This window comes from Paramisgurnus dabryanus, chromosome 10 (assembly GCF_030506205.2).
Source record: "Paramisgurnus dabryanus chromosome 10, PD_genome_1.1, whole genome shotgun sequence".
NCBI lineage: Eukaryota > Metazoa > Chordata > Actinopteri > Cypriniformes > Cobitidae > Paramisgurnus > Paramisgurnus dabryanus.
In genome coordinates this window covers 22775289-22802592 of record NC_133346.1, presented here as the reverse complement: position 1 = coordinate 22802592, position 27304 = coordinate 22775289, and the positions used below count along the sequence as shown (strand labels likewise).

Below are 27304 nucleotides of genomic sequence, written 5' to 3'. Positions count from 1 at the left end.
TCCTCACGGATCCGGCGTTTTGGGAGAATGAATCCGCTATTTTTTGAAACCGGGTCCTAAAGTGGATAAATCTGAAACCGACACCCTTCCGGTTTCGTCTGTACAGCCAATCCGTATATTTTGTGAAGCGAAAACGTCATCACATCACGTGTCGGAAGCGTCACACGTAACAGCAACAACAATAACGGCGGATTACGTGATTGTGTTCGTGCTACAGAAGCTACTAAAGCCTACTAGCTTTATTACAGCAAAATCTATTGCTTCTATGCAATTGTGGTGACCAACAAGCGATAATCAACACCATACGTTGGCTATGCGCATGCTCAAAGTCTTCTTCTCCGTGTATAGTGTATATCTGTGGCAGAATTACAGCGCCCCATACTGGTCCGGCATATATACTACACTGCTTTCAGTCGGTTTCAGTGGTTTCGTGTTTACGGATTATTTTTTTAGAGCAAGGAAAAAAAATGATCGGATAGGCTATATCCACACGAAGCCGGTGCATTCTCTAACAGGTCTTTGATGGTCATAATTGTAGCTGATAGACAGGTGTTCAAATACTTATTTGCTGCTGTATCATACAAATAAATAGTAAAAAAAACATATATTGTGATTTCTGGATTTTTTTTAGATTATGTCTCTCACAGTGGACATGCAACTACGAAGACAATTTCAGACCACTACATGATTTCAAAGTGGGAGAACTTGCAAAATTACAGGGTCTTCAAATACTTATTTTCCTCATTGTGAAAGGAGGATCAAGTGGCCTCAAGCATGTAAAACAGCCGAGTGATGATGTGGATAAGGTGCACTGCACTGGGCATCTCCAGTGAGAGAAGAAGAAGGGCTATCTGCAGTAGCACAGAGGCTGCAGAGAAGGCTTCGAGGTGGCTCTGGATCAAAAGAGCTGAGGTCTAATGTACAAACTCCTTGCGTTTAATTCATACTAAAACATTGCTTAAGGAAAAGGCTGTAAATGTGCATAGGCACCATTAAAATCAGATGACTAAATCTCTGTGTACGCAGGATTACACGTACATTCTCATTGTACATCCCAATTAACGTGAAATTGAGCTATTGATTGAAGCTATTTTATGAAGTATAAAGTAAAAGGGGTGGGGAAATGTGCTGAAGAAAGAAAATAAAGATACAACATCAATCTGATTATGATCAGATTAAAGCACAAAACGTTTTTACAACTTTTCACAAAGTTGTGAAAACTTTTGTGTTTGTATTCCCACGCCTTCTTTTCATTTCGCTTCCAGTACAGCAGGAGGCGCTGCAGCTCTTTAGTCCGCAGATAAACTCACTAAAGAAAGAAAGAAAGAGCTCGCGTGTGATGTGTTTGTTTATCCTCAGTGTTTTTCATTGAGTGTAAACAGAGTCTTGTCTCTGTGTATTTAAGTGTTTAGAAGTTGATGATGAGATGTACTGTAAATGAGTATGAACTGATCTGTCCATGTTGGATATATGATGATTTCATCACAGAAATCTCTCAGCTGAAGAAAGAGGTGGCGTTACTGGAGACAAAACTGAGGTCACGAGGAGAGATTTAGCAATGAAACGAGAGGTTTGTACAGCTTAAACATCATTTACCTGAATCACTCATGTAACGTTCAGCCCTATCGGTTGAGTTACAAATGGTTTAAATGGGGTTAGATTTACTCTGTGTGAGATAAGAGTTAAAATGAACTTAAAGTTGAACTTAAAACATCACATTAAAACTCAAGACTGTTAAAAGAAAGGAATAAAATACGATAAAACAATCTAAAAGTTCAAGTCTGCTAAAAGCCCAAATGTGCAAAGTGTCCTCCTACAAATGAAGAAAGTGATATCCAAAGTCCATAAAACGTAAAAGTTGAGTCCAAATACACAAACTCCACAGACCATGCAGCAACCATTTGTTTTAGCTATAGCATAAGCTAACAATGTGCTCTAATTTTTTTTATAGTGAATTCAATTTACATAAGACCAAGGTAGACAGGCAAAATAACACAACAATACAATGAACAGTTGTGGTGTTTTTTACAGGACACAACAACAGTAAACATACATAAAGCCAGGGTGGAGGTAAATCAAGAATTACACAAATATATTAAAAGATTCACACATATTATTGTATATGATTTACTTTCTTATTACTCGAGAAAAAAATTGTCTTCATATAACGTTACATTTTAATTTCTTTTTCAAGAACCAAAAATAAAGGTTTATCTTTACGATATTTGCATTTTTATGAATTTTGCATAAATTAAAATAAAGTTATTGATAAAATATTATTTCCTTTTATTGAAGGAAATCTTTGTAATGCCAAACAATCTTTCCATATATTTCTTACATAAGAGCAGTGGCAAATAGTGAAATAAAGTTTTTTTCTACTCATCACATAAAGAACAGTTTAGATCAATATCCTTTTAAAATCTAACAAGAAATGTATTCACTGGATAGTATCTGTATTATAATATAATTTCCTCTACTTCATTCACTAATAGAAATTTGTTTTTGGTAGATTCCAAATGGCCTTCCATTCTAGACCTTCCACCAATCTATTACAGTAGATTGGTGTGATGACAAAATTTTCAAAAAACCCCAAAGCTCAAAATTTATCACATGACTGGACAGAGCAGACATTCCCATTTACAAAGATACATGGATTGTAAAAATCCATTGAGGATTGAGAAAGTTATGATTTTTTTAATATTAGAAATCAGAGGAAAAAGTTATATATGGATGTTAATGGAAGATGTGTGACCGAAAATGCTGCTTATTTACCTGTTTTTCCTTGTAATTTTCTCATTTTATCAGATATTTGCATGAAATTTGAACAGAATGTAGAAATTTGTTAATATAAACACATTACTGTTTTAGTTGGAATGGGTATCAGACCCATGGTAACCATGGTTTTTAGAACGGCGCCTGCAGTTCTGATGTTATGACTGGGTTTGTTATAGTCTATTACCAGAAATCTGACTACCAAATTTCTTAAAAGTTTTTCTATTGAAGTGTCAAATACATCAAAAAAGGGAGTGGTCACATTGCTGTTTTGTCAATTGGCTTTGAATAACATTAGTACTCCTGTAGGAATTGCGTCCATGAAACAATTTTAAAGTATTGCTTCATAAAGCCTCAAAACATTTATACATTTTTTTTAGGGGTGGGACAAAAAAATCGATTCTTAGATGAATCGCGATTCGGACGTGGGCCGATTCTGAATCGATTCACAAGTGTCAAGAATCGATTCTTAAATGTTAGTTTACAAAATACGTTATCAGAACCAAAAGGCGGAACTCAACTGGGGGAGCGGTGCTGCACACGGACAACTTAAGAGAGTTTGCCATATTAAACTATGTTATTACCTCAACCTACACAAATTAATACATAACTATCTTTTATCAATGCGTGCACTGTAGAGCGCATTGTGAAAGGGTTAGCATTTAGCCTAGCCCCATTCATTCCTATGGTACCAAAAAAAGTTTTATTTTGGGGCACCATACTTACTGGTATAACTCCTCACGTAACAGTCTTTAAATAGAGAAAACACGAAAGTGTTTGGTGGCTTCCCTGTTTGGTACCATAGGAATGAATGGGGCTAGGCTAAATGCTAACACATTCACAATGCGCTGTACATTGCACGCATTGAAAAAAGATAGATATGTATTAATTTGTGTAAGTTGAGGTAATAACATAGTTTAATATGGCAAAAGGGTAGACTTTTCCTTTAAGGTTAGTCAGTTCGTGGAAGTTAATGACGGTTAACATATATAATTAATATGTCACGTTTATTTACTATTTTTTTACTGGTTTTAATGTCTTACAACAGAAACAGGACATATATGTATATAAGAATGACATTATTTATCCCTTAGTTGCATTAAAGTACAGTATATGACAGTTCAGAGACTAGTAGCAAAAGCACAAACATTAACCTGGCTTTGAGAGCAAATGTGACGTAATGACGTCACAGATATGCAAATTAGTACGTCAAGAATCGATTCTGAATCGAATCGGGACCCTAAGAATCGATTCTGGATCGATTCACGAGAGTCCAAGCGGTTCCCACCCCTAATTTTTTTGTTTCAGATCACATGATTTTAGCAAACGAGGCGTTATTACGAATACACTTTTACGTAATGACTTTAAAGGAACAGTATGTAGGATTGTGGCCAAAACTGATATTGCGAATCACAAAACATCAGTTGAGGGCTGCAACTCCACTTTTTAAATGACAAAAGAGACTTTGATTACTCTGATTGTAGACATACAGATTTATACATCATTTAAAACGTGAAAGTCTGTAGTCTTGTATAGGTCCTTCATTGCTTTAGTTTTTGAACAGAGTAGAGATGCTGGATTGTTTACGTTAATTTCTTCTCCTGACATCGGAGATGCTGGTTGTAACTTAGCCTTAAATCCAATTCCAGTCGGATGTATTCTGTTAAACTGTATGAACCATAAAAACATGAAATTTCAGCTTGTCTCTCTCTCTCACATAATATTGTAGTGTAGCCCAGTTTGTGCTTACACAGTGTTATGAGACTTGCCATTATTTTGTTCTTAAGTAACTGAAAAAAGCACAAATATCAGTGCTGGTCAAAACTTTCCTAGGGCTCTATAACCCCTTACGGCGCATTCACACGGGGCGTAAGCGTTAACGCTTAACGGAAGGCTTGTCTGAAGCGTGGCCAACAGCCAATCACTGTGGCCGCAACACAAGCTCCGGTCTTCCATAAACGTAATTGGCTGGCTCTGCCTAGGTTATTTGCATAAGGCGATATGATTGGCTGATGCACGCGTTGTCGTTTGAAAAGTTGAGAAATGTTCAACTTCTGCCGCGAGCAACGTCACTGACGCGGCGCTGACGGATCCACAGTTCAGTTTGCCAACGCTTGACGTCACCCATTAAAGTGAATGGGAAGCGTCAATGCTGACGCCCCGTGTGAATGCGCCGTTAGACCTTAGAGGGTTAAGTTAAAAAAATAATTTTTCCTAAAACATTTTTTTCTAAAAAAAGTGTAAAATGTTTGGACTGAGATCTTGTTGCTTTAACAATGTTTTCACCAGCAGATGGCATCATATTTAGGTGTTTCGAGCACTTTGATCGAGTGAATCATTTCTCCAAGAAATTGGTTCAATTGATTTTTTCGTTTTTCCGGCAAAGTTCAAAATTTTCAAATCGCTCGTTTCTTGCAGCAACGCTCAATTTGCTCAAACAAGCCGAAATCGCGTCTACAGCTCTAAAAGCCTAATTCGCGCTGCGAGACCTCCAGACGCGCGTCAACTAGGGATGTCAAATTATGCAATTTCCCATATTCGATGATCATTTAAATTAACGATCAATCAATCGAATAATCGTTAACAGTAATAGTGCAATAAGCCTTTACAGCAGTGGCATATAGCCAGTGAAATAAATGTGTGCGTAAAAATGCCAGCCTCCTCAAGCGAATTAAAAGATTTTATTTTGTCTAAATAACATGCTAGTGGGATTGTAAAATGAGTGAATGTAGTTGGTGTTTTGATAAAAATCATCAATTGAATCTCGTAATGAAATATAATGACTAATAGACACAGTATAACTCCGCCTCATATGGGCACTCCGCACAGTCGGATGAAAGTCCGTGCGTCCATGACAAAATAAAAGTTTCATTATCATCAAGTGTTATTTTTCTAGTTGTTCACCTTGCTTTCCGAGTCATTGATACACCGTTTGTAATTATATCCAAGAAGCACACGAAGAGCACTTTTCCCGTTGTCACCTCAGCTCAGACCTGCGGCGTACTTTCAGCAAAGATGCTTATTTTATGAAGAAAACCCGCAACAGTGTTTAGCTTGTAGCAATAATGATGATCAATGATATATGTTGCGGGCGTTCAGATTGTAACGACAGTCAGTTACAGTTTACATTTAACAGTTTCTTGCCAGAATTTAAGTTTTACATTTTAATCTGTTTATTAAAAACGGCTTCTGGTCTCCTTTCCTGTGTATAGCAGCGTTGCTATGCTAATCTTGCAGGCTTCCCTGAAGAGGGTCTTTGCTTTCAGTATCCTAACTGTGTTGAGATTTTTGGCATCGGACCCTCTCAGATTCACTGCGGATGCCATTTCGTTGCGTTAGCAGCCAGCCTCGTCTCGAATGAGGTTAAAAAGCCCAGGTGTGTGTTTGGGATCGAGCATCGTTGTGATCATGGCTAGTTTAACTTCTTCGTGCTTGTTTAATTTTTTACCGGCTGTGTATGTGCTTTGCGCAGGCGCCGCACACACGTGCTTGCTCTTTCGACAATCATTAAGTTTTATCGATTTAATTCTTATCGACAATTAATTGATGATCGATTAATTGTTAACATCCCTAGCGTCAACGTGTCTTTACATTGACTTAACATTGAAATCACTCGCGTTTGACGCCTCTACTGCGGCTGGTCTGAACGCAGCATTTAAGTGGCTCTTTCTATTTCCTTTCATGTGATTGATTACTCACATGACAGGCAGACCAGGCATAAAGACATGCATACATAAAATAGCAAAATGAATAAAATTGCCAAGAAAACATGTAAAACCTATTAAAACTAAAATATAGATAAAATCACAATATACTGCATTTGATGAGCGGTAAAACATGTTTCTTGTGTGACAACATCAAATTATTTCTAATCTTACTGTCTGTGTGTGTTGTTCTTGTCAGGAGGTGGGTTGTTGTGAATCTTCAGTGTATAACGTGACTGATGATGGGAGTCTGGATTCAGTGTTGATGAGCAGAGATCAGAGCCGCACACCTCAGCCACTGCTGGACTCTAAACTCTCTGAAGAGAAATCCAGACACACACAGGACTCCGAGCTCAGTCTAACTTTACTCTGTTATACTGAGTCAAAGCCCACAGACACTCAGGACACTACAGTGTGTGACAGTAAACAGAGCTTACAGGAGGATCAAACCTCCACAGAGTCTCTGGATTCTGTCTGTAACGCTGGAGAACGACAACAGATCCTGCAGACCACACTGAAGATGTGTTCAGTCAAACTCATTGACTGCACGAACCTCATGATGAAGATTAAAAGTGAACCCACAGAAATAAAAACTGAACCCACAGAAATAAAAACTGAAACCACAGAAGAGGAAGATCACACTAAGGAAAATTATGATTTTATTCCATCAGGTATGTGTCCTCAATTATTTTTGTATTTTTAACTGTCATGTGAGCACCTGTTTTGGGTTTTCAGTCACAAACTCACAAATCAAAAGACCAAAAAATGTAAGTTCGAAAATTTTAAAGGGATTTAGGATATCTTTAAAACATATTAAGCAACAGGCATGTAGGCTTAAATGGTTAGTTCACCCCAAAATCATAATTTGATCATAAATCACTTATTTGTTATTCTAAACCCCCAAGTGCTCAGATTCTCTTCAGAACCAATTTTTAGATATTTTTAATCAATGTTTTTAGTTTTTATCCGCTTTTCTATTTAAGCCATTATGCAAACATTATAAATAATACCTAAACAGCCTGTATAAATGCACAAATTATTTGCCAGTGTATTCTGTGTCTGTATGCTGGCAACTCCGTCAGCAGCATGCGCCATAGTCTGGTCGTGAACGTGCACTATACAACCAAGGAGGAGAACAAATTGTTGAATAAAATTGTTGTTTGTGTTGTTGCCTAAATCCTTCATCCTTCTTTGTGTAATTAAGAGTGAAAGACAATTTAATTGTTTCATGTTTCTTTCAGATGTGAAGAGTGATTCATGTTTGGATATAGAAATAACATCCTCAACATCAAAAGAGCGACTGACAGCACAAAATCTTTCCTGCATCACCTGTGGAAAGACATTCAGATCACAAAGACAATTAGAGAGACATGAGAGAAAACACAAAGAACAGAAACTCTTCACCAGATCTGAGATCAGCTTTACTACCATTCTACCTTACTACCATGAGAGACTTCACACTGGAGAGAAACCTTATCATTGTAGTATCTGTGGGAAGAGTTTTAGTCAACATGGCAGTTTAGTGTCACACCAGAGAATTCATACAGGTGAAAACCCTAACAAATGCTCTCATTGTGGCAAGACATTTGCTCAGTCAGTTTACTTAAAAGTCCACCAGAGAATTCACACTGGAGAGAAACCTTATAATTGTAGTGTCTGTGAGAAGAGTTTTAGTCAACGGTCAAACTTACTTCAGCACCAGAGAATTCATACAGGTGAAAAACCTTTCAAATGCTCTCAGTGTGGCAAAACATTTTCTCATTCAGCTCCCTTGAAAGTCCATGAGAGAATTCACACTGGAGAGAAACCTTATAACTGTAGTGTCTGTGAGAAGAGTTTTAGTCAACATGGCAGTTTAGTGTCACACCAGAGAACTCATACAGGTGAAAAACCTTACAAATGCTCTCAGTGTGACATGACATTTAATTATTCATGTAACTTGAAAGTCCATGAGAGAATTCACACTGGAGAGAAACCTTATAACTGTAGTGTCTGTGGGAAGAGTTTTAGTCAACATGGCAGTTTAGTGTCACACCAGAGAATTCATACAGGTGAAAAACCTTACAAATGCTCTCAGTGTGACATGACATTTAATTATTCATGTCACTTGAAAGTTCATGAGAGAATTCACACTGGAGAGAAACCTTACGTCTGCTCTCAATGTGGAAAGGGCTTCACTGATTCATCTCATTTAAACGTTCATCTAAGAGTTCATACTGGAGAAAAACCTCATCACTGTAATGTCTGTGGGAGGAGTTTTAGTCAACGGTCAACCTTACTTAAGCACCATAGAATTCATACAGGTGATAAACCTTTCAAATGCTCTCAGTGTGATAAGATGTTTGCTCAGTCAGGTTCTTTAAAATCCCATCAGAGACTTCATACGGGAAAGAAACCTTAAAGGAAAAGTCTACCCTTTTGCCATATTAAACTATGTTATTACCTCAACTTAGACGAATTAATACATATCTATCTTTTTTCAATGCGTGCACTGTACAGCGCGTCGTGAATGTGTTAGCATTTAGCCTAGACCAGGGATGGGCAACTTCGGTCCTGGAGGGCCGGAGTCCTGCAGAGTTTAGCTCCAACTTGCCTCAGCACACCTGCCTAAATGTTTCTAGTATGCCTAGTAAGACCTTAATTGGCTGCTTCAGGTGTGTTTAATTATGGTTGGAGCTAAACTCTGCAGGACACCGGCCCTCCAGGACCGAAGTTGCCCATCCCTGGCCTAGACCCATTCATTCCTATGGTACCAAACAGGGAAGCCACCAAACACTTCAGCGTTTTCCCTATTTAAAGACTGTTACATGAGGAGTTATACCAGTAAGTATGGTGCCACAAAAAAACTTTTTTTTGGTACTATAGGAATGAATGGGGCTAGGCTAAATGCTAACACATTCACAACACGCTGTACAGTGCACGCATTGAAAAAAGATAGGTATGTATTAATTCGTCTAGGTTGAGGCAATAACATAGTTTAATATGGCAAAAGGGTAGACTATTCCTTTAAAGGAATACTTTAGATAATTTACTCACCTCCATGTCATCCTTAATGTGTGTCTGTCTTTGTTTAGTCGAGAAAAACATGGCAGGGTTTTTCTCAATTTAATAGACTTTATTGGACCCCAAAACTTTACAGTTTCATCGCAGTTCCAAAGCGCTCTAAATGATCCCAAACGAGGAATAAGGGCAGGGCTCCAAACTGACATTTTAGAGGGGTGGTACTGGCACCACCCAAGTTGTACAGCTGGTGGCGCTGGGTCTCATTGTGGTGGCACCAATCACTGAGCGGTGTAAAAACAAAAACACTAAAACAAAGTCAAAATTTTTTTATGCAATAATAAATTCTAGGGTTGTCAAAAAATGAATTGTGAATAAACACATACAAAATAAAAGTTTGTGTTTACATAATATATTTGTGTGTAATTATGATGTGTATATATACAGTGAGGAAAATAAGTATTCGAAAACCCTGCTTTTTTGCAAGTTCTACCACTTAGAAATCATGGAAGGGTCTGAAATTGTCATCGTAGGTGCATGTCCACTGTGAGAGACATAATCTAAAAAAATCCAGAAATCACAATGTATGATTTTTTTAACTATTTATTTGCATGATACAGCTGCAAATAAGTATTTGAACACATGAGAAAGTCAATGTTAATATTTGGTACAGTAGCCTTTGTTTGCAATTACAGAGGTCAAACGTTTCCTGTAGTTTTTTACCAGGGCCCGTATTCATAAAGATTCTAAGAGTCCTCTCAGAAAACTCTGAGTAAGGAAAAGACAAAAACTTTTATCTAAGTGAGGAGGCAGGGTTGACCCCGTTGCTACATGTGACACAATCTTTTGAAGGCTGTGATTGGTTGGCTGTCCAAGAAGGAAGAAAAGAGTGCTTTTAAGTATAGGATCTATTATTAGCCATCAATTTGAAATTACAGGTGTACTTTAACCTATTATTTATATAATACATAAAAATTAAGAAATATAAGTATATATAAAATGAATTATATATATTTTTTATGTACCATGCTGTTAATTTCATACTTGACGTATTAGATAGGAAATAAACAGCGACACAAGGTTCTGTAAGTTTGTGTGATGTCTTTACTTATAGACGTCTGTAACAGACCTAAATCATCTCTGCTGCATAGTTGCATATTTTCTAGTTACCGAATCTGTTACTGTAGTTAATGTAGTGATTACTTTTATTTCTTGCGCTATATTATATTATTATGCCTCTAATAAGATCGGTCACAAACATGATTCCTGCACGATCTAATGTGTTGCATGTTATTAACTTATTGTCTTGCATTGTGTGCAACATTTATTGTCTCCCTCTTTAGCCCTTTTCACACAGAGATTCCGTAAAATACACGGGACAGGCATCCTGGATTTTTCCGGAATAGTTAGAGTTTTTTTTCATTCACACTGCCAAGATTACACGGCATCTGATGGTCACGGAAAGACACGTGACCTGTTGAAAGTCCCGCCCTCTCTTCTACGCAGCATCTGAAGTTTGCAAAGTATTTATTATTCCTCTCTCCAGAAACAACTCGCGTGCATTTTTGTTTATAATAAGACTACAAAGGAGCACGTGAAGGCACAGTTCTATGCTGGTGAATGATCTCAGCTTCTGAGTGGATATTTGACGAGCTCCATGATCTCTGATTTAATACAGTTTTCAGACATTTCTCATCGTGATTGTTTATATGCATTTAAAACCCGCATTTTGAGGAGCTGAACGATATATCTTGGTGGGATGACGCGCGGGTATTTTCGTTTATTATAGCTCAAATGAGCACGTGACGCGATATTCTTTTATGCTGCTGAATGATCTCCGTTTCAACGCAGTAAGTAACGAGCTAACTTACCTTATATCTGCTTCTGTCCAGTTTGCTGACATTTCTCGTCGTGAATGTTGTTAATTCCTTATTTTAAAGAGTTGAACCAACTTCGTGTTGCCATGACATGCGCGTCCTCACTACTGCACGTGCGTCATTGTTTATGTGTCTCATTTATAATTTCCTGAAAACTGCTTCAATCTAGTTTGCAACATTTCTCGTGGTGAATGTTTATATGCATGTTATCTCTCGTTGTAATGAGCTGAACCATAACTTGTGTTGTGATGACGCGCGCATCCTCACTACGACACGCCCATTACGGCATTCTTGCGGCTTCTTGTTCACACAGAGGGTTATCCGGGTATCTGACTAGGTCCTCTTTCTGGCAACGATCCCAGAAGATTAAAGGGACGAGTTTTTGTTCACACAGACGCTTGTCTGGCAATTTTACGGGTATTTTCTGGGACCAAAGGTCTGTGTGAATGGGTTTTTTGTGTTTTGTCCACTTTCCCGGTTGCTAAAAAACTCTTAAGCCTTTTAAAAGTCCTTGTCTGTACTCCTAACAATTTTGACCTTAAGACCTCTTTTAAGGGTTAAGATGCTTTCTGAATTACTTTTTTCTTTACTAGGATTTTTTCTAAATTTTAGGAGTAAACACCCACATTTCTAAAAATTTTCTTAGAATTGCGTCACTAGGAGCTACTCTTTGCATTAAGATTCTTTATGAATACAGGCCCTGGTTTGCACACACTGCAGGAGGGATTTTGTCCTATTCCTCCACACAGATCTTCTCTAGATCAGTCAGGTTTCTGGCCTGTCGTTGAGAAACACGGAGTTTAAGCTCCCTCTAAAGATTCCCTATTGGGTTTAGGTCTGGAGACTGGCTAGGCCACGCCAGAACCTTGATATGCTTCTTACAGAGCCACTCCTTGGTTATCCTGGCTGTGTGCTTTGGGTCATAGTCATGTTGGAAGACCCAGCCTTGATCCATCTTCAATGCTCTAACTGAGGGAAGGAGGTTGTTCCCCAAAATCTCGCAATGCATGGCCCCGGTCATCCTCTCCTAATACAGTGCAGTCGCCCAGTCCAATGTGCAGAAAAACACCCCCATGCTTCACAGTAGGGATGGTGTTCTTGGAATGGCACTCATCATTCTTCTTCCTCCAAACACGTTTGGAGGAATTATGACCAAAAAGTTCTATTTTGGTCTCCTCTGACCACAAGACTTTCTCCCATGACTCCTCTGGATCATCCAAATGGTCATTGGCAAACGTAAGACGGGCCTGGACATGTGCTGGTTTAAGCAGGGGAAACTTAAACATGGGGAAACCATGATGATTCTTAGTGTATTACCAACAGTGACCTTGGAAACGGTGGTCCCAGCTCTTTTCAGGTCATTGACCAGCTCCTCCCGTGTAGCTCTGGGCTGATTTCTTACCTTTCTTAGGATTATTGAGACCCCACAAGGTGAGATCTTGCATGGAGCCCCAGTCCGAGGGAGATTGACAGTCATGTTTAGCTTCTTCCATTTTCTAATGATTGCTCCAACAGTCGACCTTTTTTCACCAAGCTGCTTGGCAATTTCCCTGTAGCCCTTTCCAGCCTTTGGAGGTGTACAATTTTGTCTCTAGTGTCTTTGGACAGCTCTTTGGTCTTGGCCATGTTAGAAGTTGGATTCTTACTGATTGTATGGGGTGGACAGGTGTCTTTATGCAGCTAACGACCTCAAACAGGTGCATCTAATTTAGGATAATAAATGGAGTGGGGGTGGACATTTTAAAGGCAGACTAAGGGGCTGTCCACACGGAGACGCGTATCACTGTATACGTATAAATTTGTTATCGTATTGGCGTTTCATCCTCACGGATCCGGCGTTTTGGGAGAATGAATCCGCTATTTTTTGAAACCGGGTCCTAAAGTGGATAAATCTGAAACCGACACCCTTCCGGTTTCGTCTGTACAGCCAATCCGTATATTTTGTGAAGCGAAAACGTCATCACATCACGTGTCGGAAGCGTCACACGTAACAGCAACAACAATAACGGCGGATTACGTGATTGTGTTCGTGCTACAGAAGCTACTAAAGCCTACTAGCTTTATTACAGCAAAATCTATTGCTTCTATGCAATTGTGGTGACCAACAAGCGATAATCAACACCATACGTTGGCTATGCGCATGCTCAAAGTCTTCTTCTCCGTGTATAGTGTATATCTGTGGCAGAATTACAGCGCCCCATACTGGTCCGGCATATATACTACACTGCTTTCAGTCGGTTTCAGTGGTTTCGTGTTTACGTATTATTTTTTTAGAGCAAGGAAAAAAAATGATCGGATAGAGAATGCACCGGCTTCGTGTGGATATAGCCTAACAGGTCTTTGATGGTCATAATTGTAGCTGATAGACAGGTGTTCAAATACTTATTTGCAGCTGTATCATACAAATAAATAGTTAAAAAAACATATATTGTGATTTCTGGATTTTTTTTAGATTATGTCTCTCACAGTGGACATGCAACTACGAAGACAATTTCAGACCACTACATGATTTCAAAGTGGGAGAACTTGCAAAATTACAGGGTCTTCAAATACTTATTTTCCTCATTGTGAAAGGAGGATCAAGTGGCCTCAAGCATGTAAAACAGCCGAGTGATGATGTGGATAAGGTGCACTGCACTGGGCATCTCCAGTGAGAGAAGAAGAAGGGCTATCTGCAGTAGCACAGAGGCTGCAGAGAAGGCTTCGAGGTGGCTCTGGATCAAAAGAGCTGAGGTCTAATGTACAAACTCCTTGCGTTTAATTCATACTAAAACATTGCTTAAGGAAAAGGCTGTAAATGTGCATAGGCACCATTAAAATCAGATGACTAAATCTCTGTGTACGCAGGATTACACGTACATTCTCATTGTACATCCCAATTAACGTGAAATTGAGCTATTGATTGAAGCTATTTTATGAAGTATAAAGTAAAAGGGGTGGGGAAATGTGCTGAAGAAAGAAAATAAAGATACAACATCAATCTGATTATGATCAGATTAAAGCACAAAACGTTTTTACAACTTTTCACAAAGTTGTGAAAACTTTTGTGTTTGTATTCCCACGCCTTCTTTTCATTTCGCTTCCAGTACAGCAGGAGGCGCTGCAGCTCTTTAGTCCGCAGATAAACTCACTAAAGAAAGAAAGAAAGAGCTCGCGTGTGATGTGTTTGTTTATCCTCAGTGTTTTTCATTGAGTGTAAACAGAGTCTTGTCTCTGTGTATTTAAGTGTTTAGAAGTTGATGATGAGATGTACTGTAAATGAGTATGAACTGATCTGTCCATGCTGGATATATTGATGATTTCATCACAGAAATCTCTCAGCTGAAGAAAGAGGTGGCGTTACTGGAGACAAAACTGAGGTCACGAGGAGAGATTTAGCAATGAAACGAGAGGTTTGTACAGCTTAAACATCATTTACCTGAATCACTCATGTAACGTTCAGCCCTATCGGTTGAGTTACAAATGGTTTAAATGGGGTTAGATTTACTCTGTGTGAGATAAGAGTTAAAATGAACTTAAAGTTGAACTTAAAACATCACATTAAAACTCAAGACTGTTAAAAGAAAGGAATAAAATACGATAAAACAATCTAAAAGTTCAAGTCTGCTAAAAGCCCAAATGTGCAAAGTGTCCTCCTACAAATGAAGAAAGTGATATCCAAAGTCCATAAAACGTAAAAGTTGAGTCCAAATACACAAACTCCACAGACCATGCAGCAACCATTTGTTTTAGCTATAGCATAAGCTAACAATGTGCTCTAATTTTTTTTATAGTGAATTCAATTTACATAAGACCAAGGTAGACAGGCAAAATAACACAACAATACAATGAACAGTTGTGGTGTTTTTTACAGGACACAACAACAGTAAACATACATAAAGCCAGGGTGGAGGTAAATCAAGAATTACACAAATATATTAAAAGATTCACACATATTATTGTATATGATTTACTTTCTTATTACTCGAGAAAAAAATTGTCTTCATATAACGTTACATTTTAATTTCTTTTTCAAGAACCAAAAATAAAGGTTTATCTTTACGATATTTGCATTTTTATGAATTTTGCATAAATTAAAATAAAGTTATTGATAAAATATGATTTCCTTTTATTGAAGGAAATCTTTGTAATGCCAAACAATCTTTCCATATATTTCTTACATAAGAGCAGTGGCAAATAGTGAAATAAAGTTTTTTTCTACTCATCACATAAAGAACAGTTTAGATCAATATCCTTTTAAAATCTAACAAGAAATGTATTCACTGGATAGTATCTGTATTATAATATAATTTCCTCTACTTCATTCACTAATAGAAATTTGTTTTTGGTAGATTCCAAATGGCCTTCCATTCTAGACCTTCCACCAATCTATTACAGTAGATTGGTGTGATGACAAAATTTTCAAAAAACCCCAAAGCTCAAAATTTATCACATGACTGGACAGAGCAGACATTCCCATTTACAAAGATACATGGATTGTAAAAATCCATTGAGGATTGAGAAAGTTATGATTTTTTTAATATTAGAAATCAGAGGAAAAAGTTATATATGGATGTTAATGGAAGATGTGTGACCGAAAATGCTGCTTATTTACCTGTTTTTCCTTGTAATTTTCTCATTTTATCAGATATTTGCATGAAATTTGAACAGAATGTAGAAATTTGTTAATATAAACACATTACTGTTTTAGTTGGAATGGGTATCAGACCCATGGTAACCATGGTTTTTAGAACGGCGCCTGCAGTTCTGATGTTATGACTGGGTTTGTTATAGTCTATTACCAGAAATCTGACTACCAAATTTCTTAAAAGTTTTTCTATTGAAGTGTCAAATACATCAAAAAAGGGAGTGGTCACATTGCTGTTTTGTCAATTGGCTTTGAATAACATTAGTACTCCTGTAGGAATTGCGTCCATGAAACAATTTTAAAGTATTGCTTCATAAAGCCTCAAAACATTTATACATTTTTTTTAGGGGTGGGACAAAAAAATCGATTCTTAGATGAATCGCGATTCGGACGTGGGCCGATTCTGAATCGATTCACAAGTGTCAAGAATCGATTCTTAAATGTTAGTTTACAAAATACGTTATCAGAACCAAAAGGCGGAACTCAACTGGGGGAGCGGTGCTGCACACGGACAACTTAAGAGAGTTTGCCATATTAAACTATGTTATTACCTCAACCTACACAAATTAATACATAACTATCTTTTATCAATGCGTGCACTGTAGAGCGCATTGTGAAAGGGTTAGCATTTAGCCTAGCCCCATTCATTCCTATGGTACCAAAAAAAGTTTTATTTTGGGGCACCATACTTACTGGTATAACTCCTCACGTAACAGTCTTTAAATAGAGAAAACACGAAAGTGTTTGGTGGCTTCCCTGTTTGGTACCATAGGAATGAATGGGGCTAGGCTAAATGTTAACACATTCACAATGCGCTGTACAGTGCACGCATTGAAAAAAGATAGATATGTATTAATTTGTGTAAGTTGAGGTAATAACATAGTTTAATATAGCCTGGTATAACCAGACTCTCGTACATTCATTTCATTTGTACAGAGAGTCTGGCCACGCTCCATAGCAAACCATTACTTCCGTTAAGGAGGGTCCATTGTTGAAGTTTAAAACTATTGGATATGCCCAGAGTCACTCAGGATCTGCCAAAGCCAATCGCTAACATGTGGTCGTGACGTATATCATGCACCGAAACCGTCTGGAAACAACAAGTCAGAATAATCAAACAAACAAAAGTTAGCAAACCTGGTTCTTGCTCCGGCTTTAACTTGTGTATATTCGGCAGTTTTGCAACAACGGACCGAATAGCTTTTCTCACGTCTTTCTCCGCTGCCATTACTGAACTACAACTCAAACTGACGCACGACCTCAACGTCATTGTTCTTAGCCACCCCCATCTGTTCGCTGATTGGTCCTGCAGATTTTTGCAGGAGAAAACGAAACTCTATAGAGAAATACCAGACGTACTGCTGAAGCGAAATGAAAAATAAGCGGAAGCACGTAGGAGGGCGGAGCCAGGCTAAGTTTAATATGGCAAAAGGGTAGACTTTTCCTTTAAGGTTAGTCAGTTCGTGGAAGTTAATGACGGTTAACATATATAATTAATATGTCACGTTTATTTACTATTTTTTTACTGGTTTTAATGTCTTACAACAGAAACAGGACATATATGTATATAAGAATGACATTATTTATCCCTTAGTTGCATTAAAGTACAGTATATGACAGTTCAGAGACTAGTAGCAAAAGCACAAACATTAACCTGGCTTTGAGAGCAAATGTGACGTAATGACGTCACAGATATGCAAATTAGTACGTCAAGAATCGATTCTGAATCGAATCGGGACCCTAAGAATCGATTCTGGATCGATTCACGAGAGTCCAAGCGGTTCCCACCCCTAATTTTCTTGTTTCAGATCACGTGATTTTAGCAAACGAGGCGTTATTACGAATACACTTTTACGTAATGACTTTAAAGGAACAGTATGTAGGATTGTGGCCAAAACTGATATTGCGAATCACAAAACATCAGTTGAGGGCTGCAACTCCACTTTTTAAATGACAAAAGAGACTTTGATTACTCTGATTGTAGAAATACAGATTTATACATCATTTAAAACGTGAAAGTCTGTAGTCTTGTATAGGTCCTTCATTGCTTTAGTTTTTGAACAGAGTAGAGATGCTGGATTGTTTACGTTAATTTCTTCTCCTGACATCGGAGATGCTGGTTGTAACTTAGCCTTAAATCCAATTCCAGTCGGATGTATTCTGTTAAACTGTATGAACCATAAAAACATGAAATTTCAGCTTGTCTCTCTCTCTCTCTCTCTCTCTCTCTCTTCTTTTTTTGCAAACAAACACGCGTAAACACTAAGGTTATTTATCGCCTCTAAAAATACTACTGATGTCATGTTCACCTATCATTCGATAAGTCAATATAGTCATTATCGCGACAGGCCTAGAAACACTTCAGAAAAATTAACAATAACTTAATGAATACTTGTCATACAAACAAAAGATAAATGTCTACATAAACAAATATTCTCATTCGGTGTTAGCTGTATGAGAAGGAGAGGTACCGTCTTTCTTCTGTTACCTCATTATCTCTAATGAGCTGACATCATTTTAAAGAAAAAACTGTAGACTACTAGTTCGTGTTTTGTAAAGTCTTGTGAACACATGTTTAGTATGGGTTTTGTGGACTTACAGTATATCAGTGACTTAAAAAATTAGCTTTTTCAAAAACCATGCATAAACATTTTTCTCTCAAAAATACAAACATGTGCATGTTACTCACATAATATTGTAGTGTAGCCCAGTTTGTGCTTACACAGTGTTATGAGACTTGCCATTATTTTGTTCTTAAGTAACTGAAAAAAGCACAAATATCAGTGCTGGTCAAAACTTTCCTAGGGCTCTATAACCCCTTACGGCGCATTCACACGGGGCGTAAGCGTTAACGCTTAACGGAAGGCTTGTCTGAAGCGTGGCCAACAGCCAATCACTGTGGCCGCAACACAAGCTCCGGTCTTCCATAAACGTAATTGGCTGGCTCTGCCTAGGTTATTTGCATAAGGCGATATGATTGGCTGACGCACGCTTTGTCGTTTGAAAAGTTGAGAAATGTTCAACTTCTGCCGCGAGCAACGGCACTGACGCGGCGCTGACGGATCCACAGTTCAGTTTGCCAACGCTTGACGTCACCCATTAAAGTGAATGGGAAGCGTCAATGCTGACGCCCCGTGTGAATGCGCCGTTAGACCTTAGAGGGTTAAGTAAAAAAAATGTTTTTTCCTAAAAACCTTTTTTTTCTAAAAAAAGTGTCAAATGTTTGGACTGAGATCTTGTTGCTTTAACAACGTTTTCACCAGCAGATGGCATCATATTTAGGTGTTTCGAGCACTTTGATCGAGTGAATCATTTCTCCAAGAAATTGGTTCAATTGATTTTTTCGTTTTTCCGGCAAAGTTCAAAATTTTCAAATCGCTCGTTTCTTGCAGCAACGCTCAATTTGCTCAAACAAGCCGAAATCGCGTCTACAGCTCTAAAAGCCTAATTCGCGCTGCGAGACCTCCAGGCGCGCGTCAACTAGGGATGTCAAATTATGCAATTTCCCATATTCGATGATCATTTAAATTAACGATCAATCAATCGAATAATCGTTAACAGTAATAGTGCAATAAGCCTTTACAGCAGTGGCATATAGCCAGTGAAATAAATGTGTGCGTAAAAATGCCAGCTTCCTCAAGCGAATTAAAAGATTTTATTTTGTCTAAATAACATGCTAGTGGGATTGTAAAATGAGTGAATGTAGTTGGTGTTTTGATAAAAATCATCAATTGAATCTCGTAATGAAATATAATGACTAATAGACACAGTATAACTCCGCCTCATATGGGCACTCCGCACAGTCGGATGAAAGTCCGTGCGTCCATGACAAAATAAAAGTTTCATTATCATCAAGTGTTATTTTTCTAGTTGTTCACCTTGCTTTCTGAGTCACTGATACACCGTTTGTAATTATATCCAAGAAGCACACGAAGAGCACTTTTCCCGTTGTCACCTCAGCTCAGACCTGCGGCGTACTTTCAGCAAAGATGCTTATATTATGAAGAAAACCCGCCACAGTGTTTAGCGTGTAGCAATAATGATGATCAATGATATATGTTGCGGGCGTTCAGAGTGTAACGACAGTCAGTTACAGTTTACATTTAACAGTTTCTTGCCAGAATTTAAGTTTTACATTTTAATCTGTTGATTAAAAACGGCTTCTGGTCTCCTTTCCTGTGTTTAGCAGCGTTGCTATGCTAATCTTGCAGGCTTCCCTGAAGAGGGTCTTTGCTTTCAGTATCCTAACTGTGTTGAGATTTTCGGCATCGGACCCTCTCAGATTCACTGCGGATGCCATTTCGTTGCGTTAGCAGCCAGCCTCGTCTCGAATGAGGTTAAAAAGCCCAGGGGCCTCATGTATAAAACTTTGTGTAGATTCCATCCTTAAAGTGTGCGTACGCACATAAGGCAGAATTTGCGTACGCACAAAAGTTTTCAGATTTATAAAACCATGCGTACTCCAGAAACTGCGCAAAATTCCATTCATAAATCCCAGTGAGCGGAAGATTGTGCGTACGTGCGTCCCGCCCCCATCTCCTCCCCGAAATAACCATATATGGAGCGTACAACCCTTAGTTTTAATAGGCATAATGTGGTCTGCATATCATTTTAATATGGATTCACGTAACAAAACACATGGAAAATATCGTAAAAATATATTTTTAAATTCAAAATAATAAAAAAATGGCAAAATATATATTTGCTAAAATATATTTTGTAATATGTTTACAAAAATATTTTTTTCACAAGTAAATACATTTTAAAGCATTAAAAAATATATTTAGCCCTTCATATATTTTAATTCAAGGAAATATATTCACGTCGCATTGGAAGAAAAACTTTGTTACGAACCTGTAAACAAAACAGTTTTAAAAAGATTAAAATGAAATAGTTTCAAAATAAAAAATATACTTTATAAAATTAACTTATTTAGCATATAGTTAAAATATACTTTTGGCCAGAGAAATTATTTTTTTAGGCTTATGGGTTTTTATGAAATTATAAAAACAGTGTTTAAACACTGGCATTGTCAAAGTTGATACTGGTTTCACATATGGCCAGACAGGTGTCATTATATTCATAACATTTTTGATATAAAACAAACTCAGAGGGAGATTAAATGTTTTTGACCAGCGGATGGTGGAGATCGTTTCGGGTCATGTTCGTCTTTCTCTCAGGCGGCAACTGCATCAATTATACCATTGAATGCTACTTAATGGATTAAGACTGCAATATTACATACCTTATAAAGAATAGGCTGCTATAGGCAAGTAGACGAGCCCAGCATATAAAAGTTTCGCGTTACGTGTTTCCCATAATAAAACATAAAGACAATGATATATTACGCGGCGCTGCCTTAAGGCATTAAGATAAAAAAAAGTTCAGTAGCTACAAACGAAAAGTTCAGTACAAACCCTAAAAAAGCATATTTACACGTAAGCAGATGAAACCAGAATATAAAAACCAATGAGTTTAAATAGTTGTTAGTGTTTTTCTTATATAAACCTGCATTGTAATAACATCTCTTTATATTAGGCTAAATTCATGTAGTTCATGTAGTTCTTTATAGCCTTGCGTTTCAAACACGCAGACGCGCTCATGACAGATGTGTGTGGCACTCCATTCACCGTAGAGGCTTCGTCTTTTCAATAATTTTCATCTGTTAAATTTTTGCTACACATAGGCAGGTGCGACTCCTAGATGCAATTTGAGTGTTGATCTTCATGAATGAAACAGGAATATTAAAACTAAATGTGTATAAAAACAAGAACAGAGTTTGTGTTCTTTCACTCCGCTCAAAAAGAGTGCGTACGCACAGTGGAGAGCATCCGTATGGTGCGCACTTATTTACGCCAAGTTTATTTTTTATAAATCCTGATATGTGCGTGGAAAATTGCGTACGCATATTTCTATGACCATTTTGTGCGTACGCAACGTTTATACATCAGGCCCCAGGTGTGTGTTTGGGATCGAGCATCGTTGTGATCATGGCTAGTTTAACTTCTTCGTGCTTGTTTAATTTTTTTACCGGCTGTGTATGTGCTTTGCGCAGGCGCCGCACACACGTGCTTGCTCTTTCGACAATCATTAAGTTTTATCGATTTAATTCTTATCGACAATTAATCGAAGATTGATTAATTGTTAACATCCCTAGCGTCAACGTGTCTTTACATTGACTTAACATTGAAATCACTCGCGTTTGACGCCTCTACTGCGGCTGGTCTGAACGCAGCATTAAAGTGGCTCTTTCTATTTCCTTTCATGTGATTACTCACATGACAGGCAGACCAGGCATAAAGACATACATACATAAAATAGCAAAATGAATAAAATTGCCAAGAAAACATGTGAAACCTATTAAAACTAAAATATAGATAAAATCACAATATACTGCATTTGGTGAGCGGTAAAACATGTTTCTTGTGTGACAACATCAAATCATTTCTAATCTTACTGTCTGTGTGTGTTGTTCTTGTCAGGAGGTGGATTGTTGTGAATCTTCAGTGTATAACGTGACTGATGATGGGAGTCTGGATTCAGTGTTGATGAGCAGAGATCAGAGCCGCACACCACAGCCACTGCTGGACTCTAAACTCTCTGAAGAGAAATCCAGACACACACAGGACTCCGAGCTCAGTCTGACTTTACTCTGTTATACTGAGTCAAAGCCCACAGACACTCAGGACACTACAGTGTGTGACAGTAAACAGAGCTTACAGGAGGATCAAACCTCCACAGAGTCTCTGGATTCTGTCTGTAACGCTGGAGAACGACAACAGATCCTGCAGACCACACTGAAGATGTGTTCAGTCAAACTCATTGACTGCACGAACCTCATGATGAAGATTAAAAGTGAACCCACAGAAATAAAAACTGAACCCACAGAAATAAAAACTGAAACCACAGAAGAGGAAGATCACACTAAGGAAAATTATGATTTTATTCCATCAGGTATGTGTCCTCAATTATTTTTGTATTTTTAACTGTCATGTGAGCACCTGTTTTGGGTTTTCAGTCACAAACTCACAAATCAAAAGACCAAAAAATGTAAGTTCGAAAATTTTAAAGGGATTTAGGATATCTTTAAAACATATTAAGCAACAGGCATGTAGGCTTAAATGGTTAGTTCACCCCAAAATCATAATTTGATCATAAATCACTTATTTGTTATTCTAAACCCCCAAGTGCTCAGATTCTCTTCAGAACCAATTTTTAGATATTTTTAATCAATGTTTTTAGTTTTTATCCGCTTTTCTATTTAAGCCATTATGCAAACATTATAAATAATACCTAAACAGCCTGTATAAATGCACAAATTATTTGCCAGTGTATTCTGTGTCTGTATGCTGGCAACTCCGTCAGCAGCATGCGCCATAGTCTGGTCGTGAACGTGCACTATACAACCAAGGAGGAGAACAAATTGTTGAATAAAATTGTTGTTTGTGTTGTTGCCTAAATCCTTCATCCTTCTTTGTGTAATTAAGAGTGAAAGACAATTTAATTGTTTCATGTTTCTTTCAGATGTGAAGAGTGATTCATGTTTGGATATAGAAATAACATCCTCAACATCAAAAGAGCGACTGACAGCACAAAATCTTTCCTGCATCACCTGTGGAAAGACATTCAGATCACAAAGACAATTAGAGAGACATGAGAGAAAACACAAAGAACAGAAACTCTTCACCAGATCTGAGATCAGCTTTACTACCATTCTACCTTACTACCATGAGAGACTTCACACTGGAGAGAAACCTTATCATTGTAGTATCTGTGGGAAGAGTTTTAGTCAACATGGCAGTTTAGTGTCACACCAGAGAATTCATACAGGTGAAAACCCTAACAAATGCTCTCATTGTGGCAAGACATTTGCTCAGTCAGTTTACTTAAAAGTCCACCAGAGAATTCACACTGGAGAGAAACCTTATAATTGTAGTGTCTGTGAGAAGAGTTTTAGTCAACGGTCAAACTTACTTCAGCACCAGAGAATTCATACAGGTGAAAAACCTTTCAAATGCTCTCAGTGTGGCAAAACATTTTCTCATTCAGCTCCCTTGAAAGTCCATGAGAGAATTCACACTGGAGAGAAACCTTATAACTGTAGTGTCTGTGAGAAGAGTTTTAGTCAACATGGCAGTTTAGTGTCACACCAGAGAACTCATACAGGTGAAAAACCTTACAAATGCTCTCAGTGTGACATGACATTTAATTATTCATGTAACTTGAAAGTCCATGAGAGAATTCACACTGGAGAGAAACCTTATAACTGTAGTGTCTGTGGGAAGAGTTTTAGTCAACATGGCAGTTTAGTGTCACACCAGAGAATTCATACAGGTGAAAAACCTTACAAATGCTCTCAGTGTGACATGACATTTAATTATTCATGTCACTTGAAAGTTCATGAGAGAATTCACACTGGAGAGAAACCTTACGTCTGCTCTCAATGTGGAAAGGGCTTCACTGATTCATCTCATTTAAACGTTCATCTAAGAGTTCATACTGGAGAAAAACCTCATCACTGTAATGTCTGTGGGAGGAGTTTTAGTCAACGGTCAACCTTACTTAAGCACCATAGAATTCATACAGGTGATAAACCTTTCAAATGCTCTCAGTGTGATAAGATGTTTGCTCAGTCAGGTTCTTTAAAATCCCATCAGAGACTTCATACGGGAAAGAAACCTTAAAGGAAAAGTCTACCCTTTTGCCATATTAAACTATGTTATTACCTCAACTTAGACGAATTAATACATATCTATCTTTTTTCAATGCGTGCACTGTACAGCGCGTCGTGAATGTGTTAGCATTTAGCCTAGACCAGGGATGGGCAACTTCGGTCCTGGAGGGCCGGAGTCCTGCAGAGTTTAGCTCCAACTTGCCTCAGCACACCTGCCTAAATGTTTCTAGTATGCCTAGTAAGACCTTAATTGGCTGCTTCAGGTGTGTTTAATTATGGTTGGAGCTAAACTCTGCAGGACACCGGCCCTCCAGGACCGAAGTTGCCCATCCCTGGCCTAGACCCATTCATTCCTATGGTACCAAACAGGGAAGCCACCAAACACTTCAGCGTTTTCCCTATTTAAAGACTGTTACATGAGGAGTTATACCAGTAAGTATGGTGCCACAAAAAAACTTTTTTTTGGTACTATAGGAATGAATGGGGCTAGGCTAAATGCTAACACATTCACAACACGCTGTACAGTGCACGCATTGAAAAAAGATAGGTATGTATTAATTCGTCTAGGTTGAGGCAATAACATAGTTTAATATGGCAAAAGGGTAGACTATTCCTTTAAAGGAATACTTTAGATAATTTACTCACCTCCATGTCATCCTTAATGTGTGTCTGTCTTTGTTTAGTCGAGAAAAACATGGCAGGGTTTTTCTCAATTTAATAGACTTTATTGGACCCCAAAACTTTACAGTTTCATCGCAGTTCCAAAGCGCTCTAAATGATCCCAAACGAGGAATAAGGGCAGGGCTCCAAACTGACATTTTAGAGGGGTGGTACTGGCACCACCCAAGTTGTACAGCTGGTGGCGCTGGGTCTCATTGTGGTGGCACCAATCACTGAGCGGTGTAAAAACAAAAACACTAAAACAAAGTCAAAATTTTTTTATGCAATAATAAATTCTAGGGTTGTCAAAAAATGAATTGTGAATAAACACATACAAAATAAAAGTTTGTGTTTACATAATATATTTGTGTGTAATTATGATGTGTATATATACAGTGAGGAAAATAAGTATTCGAAAACCCTGCTTTTTTGCAAGTTCTACCACTTAGAAATCATGGAAGGGTCTGAAATTGTCATCGTAGGTGCATGTCCACTGTGAGAGACATAATCTAAAAAAATCCAGAAATCACAATGTATGATTTTTTTAACTATTTATTTGCATGATACAGCTGCAAATAAGTATTTGAACACATGAGAAAGTCAATGTTAATATTTGGTACAGTAGCCTTTGTTTGCAATTACAGAGGTCAAACGTTTCCTGTAGTTTTTTACCAGGGCCCGTATTCATAAAGATTCTAAGAGTCCTCTCAGAAAACTCTGAGTAAGGAAAAGACAAAAACTTTTATCTAAGTGAGGAGGCAGGGTTGACCCCGTTGCTACATGTGACACAATCTTTTGAAGGCTGTGATTGGTTGGCTGTCCAAGAAGGAAGAAAAGAGTGCTTTTAAGTATAGGATCTATTATTAGCCATCAATTTGAAATTACAGGTGTACTTTAACCTATTATTTATATAATACATAAAAATTAAGAAATATAAGTATATATAAAATGAATTATATATATTTTTTATGTACCATGCTGTTAATTTCATACTTGACGTATTAGATAGGAAATAAACAGCGACACAAGGTTCTGTAAGTTTGTGTGATGTCTTTACTTATAGACGTCTGTAACAGACCTAAATCATCTCTGCTGCATAGTTGCATATTTTCTAGTTACCGAATCTGTTACTGTAGTTAATGTAGTGATTACTTTTATTTCTTGCGCTATATTATATTATTATGCCTCTAATAAGATCGGTCACAAACATGATTCCTGCACGATCTAATGTGTTGCATGTTATTAACTTATTGTCTTGCATTGTGTGCAACATTTATTGTCTCCCTCTTTAGCCCTTTTCACACAGAGATTCCGTAAAATACACGGGACAGGCATCCTGGATTTTTCCGGAATAGTTAGAGTTTTTTTTCATTCACACTGCCAAGATTACACGGCATCTGATGGTCACGGAAAGACACGTGACCTGTTGAAAGTCCCGCCCTCTCTTCTACGCAGCATCTGAAGTTTGCAAAGTATTTATTATTCCTCTCTCCAGAAACAACTCGCGTGCATTTTTGTTTATAATAAGACTACAAAGGAGCGCGTGAAGGCACAGTTCTATGCTGGTGAATGATCTCAGCTTCTGAGTGGATATTTGACGAGCTCCATGATCTCTGATTTAATACAGTTTTCAGACATTTCTCATCGTGATTGTTTATATGCATTTAAAACCCGCATTTTGAGGAGCTGAACGATATATCTTGGTGGGATGACGCGCGGGTATTTTCGTTTATTATAGCTCAAATGAGCACGTGACGCGATATTCTTTTATGCTGCTGAATGATCTCCGTTTCAACGCAGTAAGTAACGAGCTAACTTACCTTATATCTGCTTCTGTCCAGTTTGCTGACATTTCTCGTCGTGAATGTTGTTAATTCCTTATTTTAAAGAGTTGAACCAACTTCGTGTTGCCATGACATGCGCGTCCTCACTACTGCACGTGCGTCATTGTTTATGTGTCTCATTTATAATTTCCTGAAAACTGCTTCAA

At 37.9% G+C, this 27304-nt stretch overlaps 1 protein-coding gene across 2 annotated transcripts; it reads left to right on the top strand.

Moving 5' to 3' along the window:
- The first annotated feature begins 1074 nt into the window (after nt 1-1074).
- Nucleotides 1075-24714, top strand: LOC135779455 (uncharacterized). 2 transcript variants are annotated; one of them, XM_073816072.1, is made up of 4 exons: nt 1075-1570; nt 6676-7147; nt 7718-8838; nt 23702-24714. In XM_073816072.1, the coding sequence occupies exons 1-4, from the start codon at nt 1559-1561 to the stop codon at nt 24662-24664; spliced, it is 2568 nt and encodes an 855-aa protein (XP_073672173.1). In that variant the 5' UTR covers nt 1075-1558; the 3' UTR covers nt 24665-24714. The 2 variants fall into 2 exon arrangements, with proteins under 2 accessions (XP_073672173.1, XP_073672172.1); XM_073816071.1 differs by lacking the exons at nt 1075-1570; nt 6676-7147; nt 7718-8838 and adding exons at nt 14258-14745; nt 22463-22934 and having other exon boundaries at nt 23505-24714.
- The last annotated feature ends 2590 nt before the right edge of the window (nt 24715-27304 follow it).

What these genes read in the sequence shown, in the direction of transcription:
- LOC135779455 (XM_073816072.1), top strand. An exon ending in TTATGATTTTATTCCATCAG is followed by an intron (nt 7,148 to 7,717) that starts GTATGTGTCCTC and finishes TGTTTCTTTCAG; the next exon opens with ATGTGAAGAGTGATTCATGT. An exon ending in TTGCTCAGTCAGGTTCTTTA is followed by an intron (nt 8,839 to 23,701) that starts AAATCCCATCAG and finishes ACCATTCTACCT; the next exon opens with TACTACCATGAGAGACTTCA.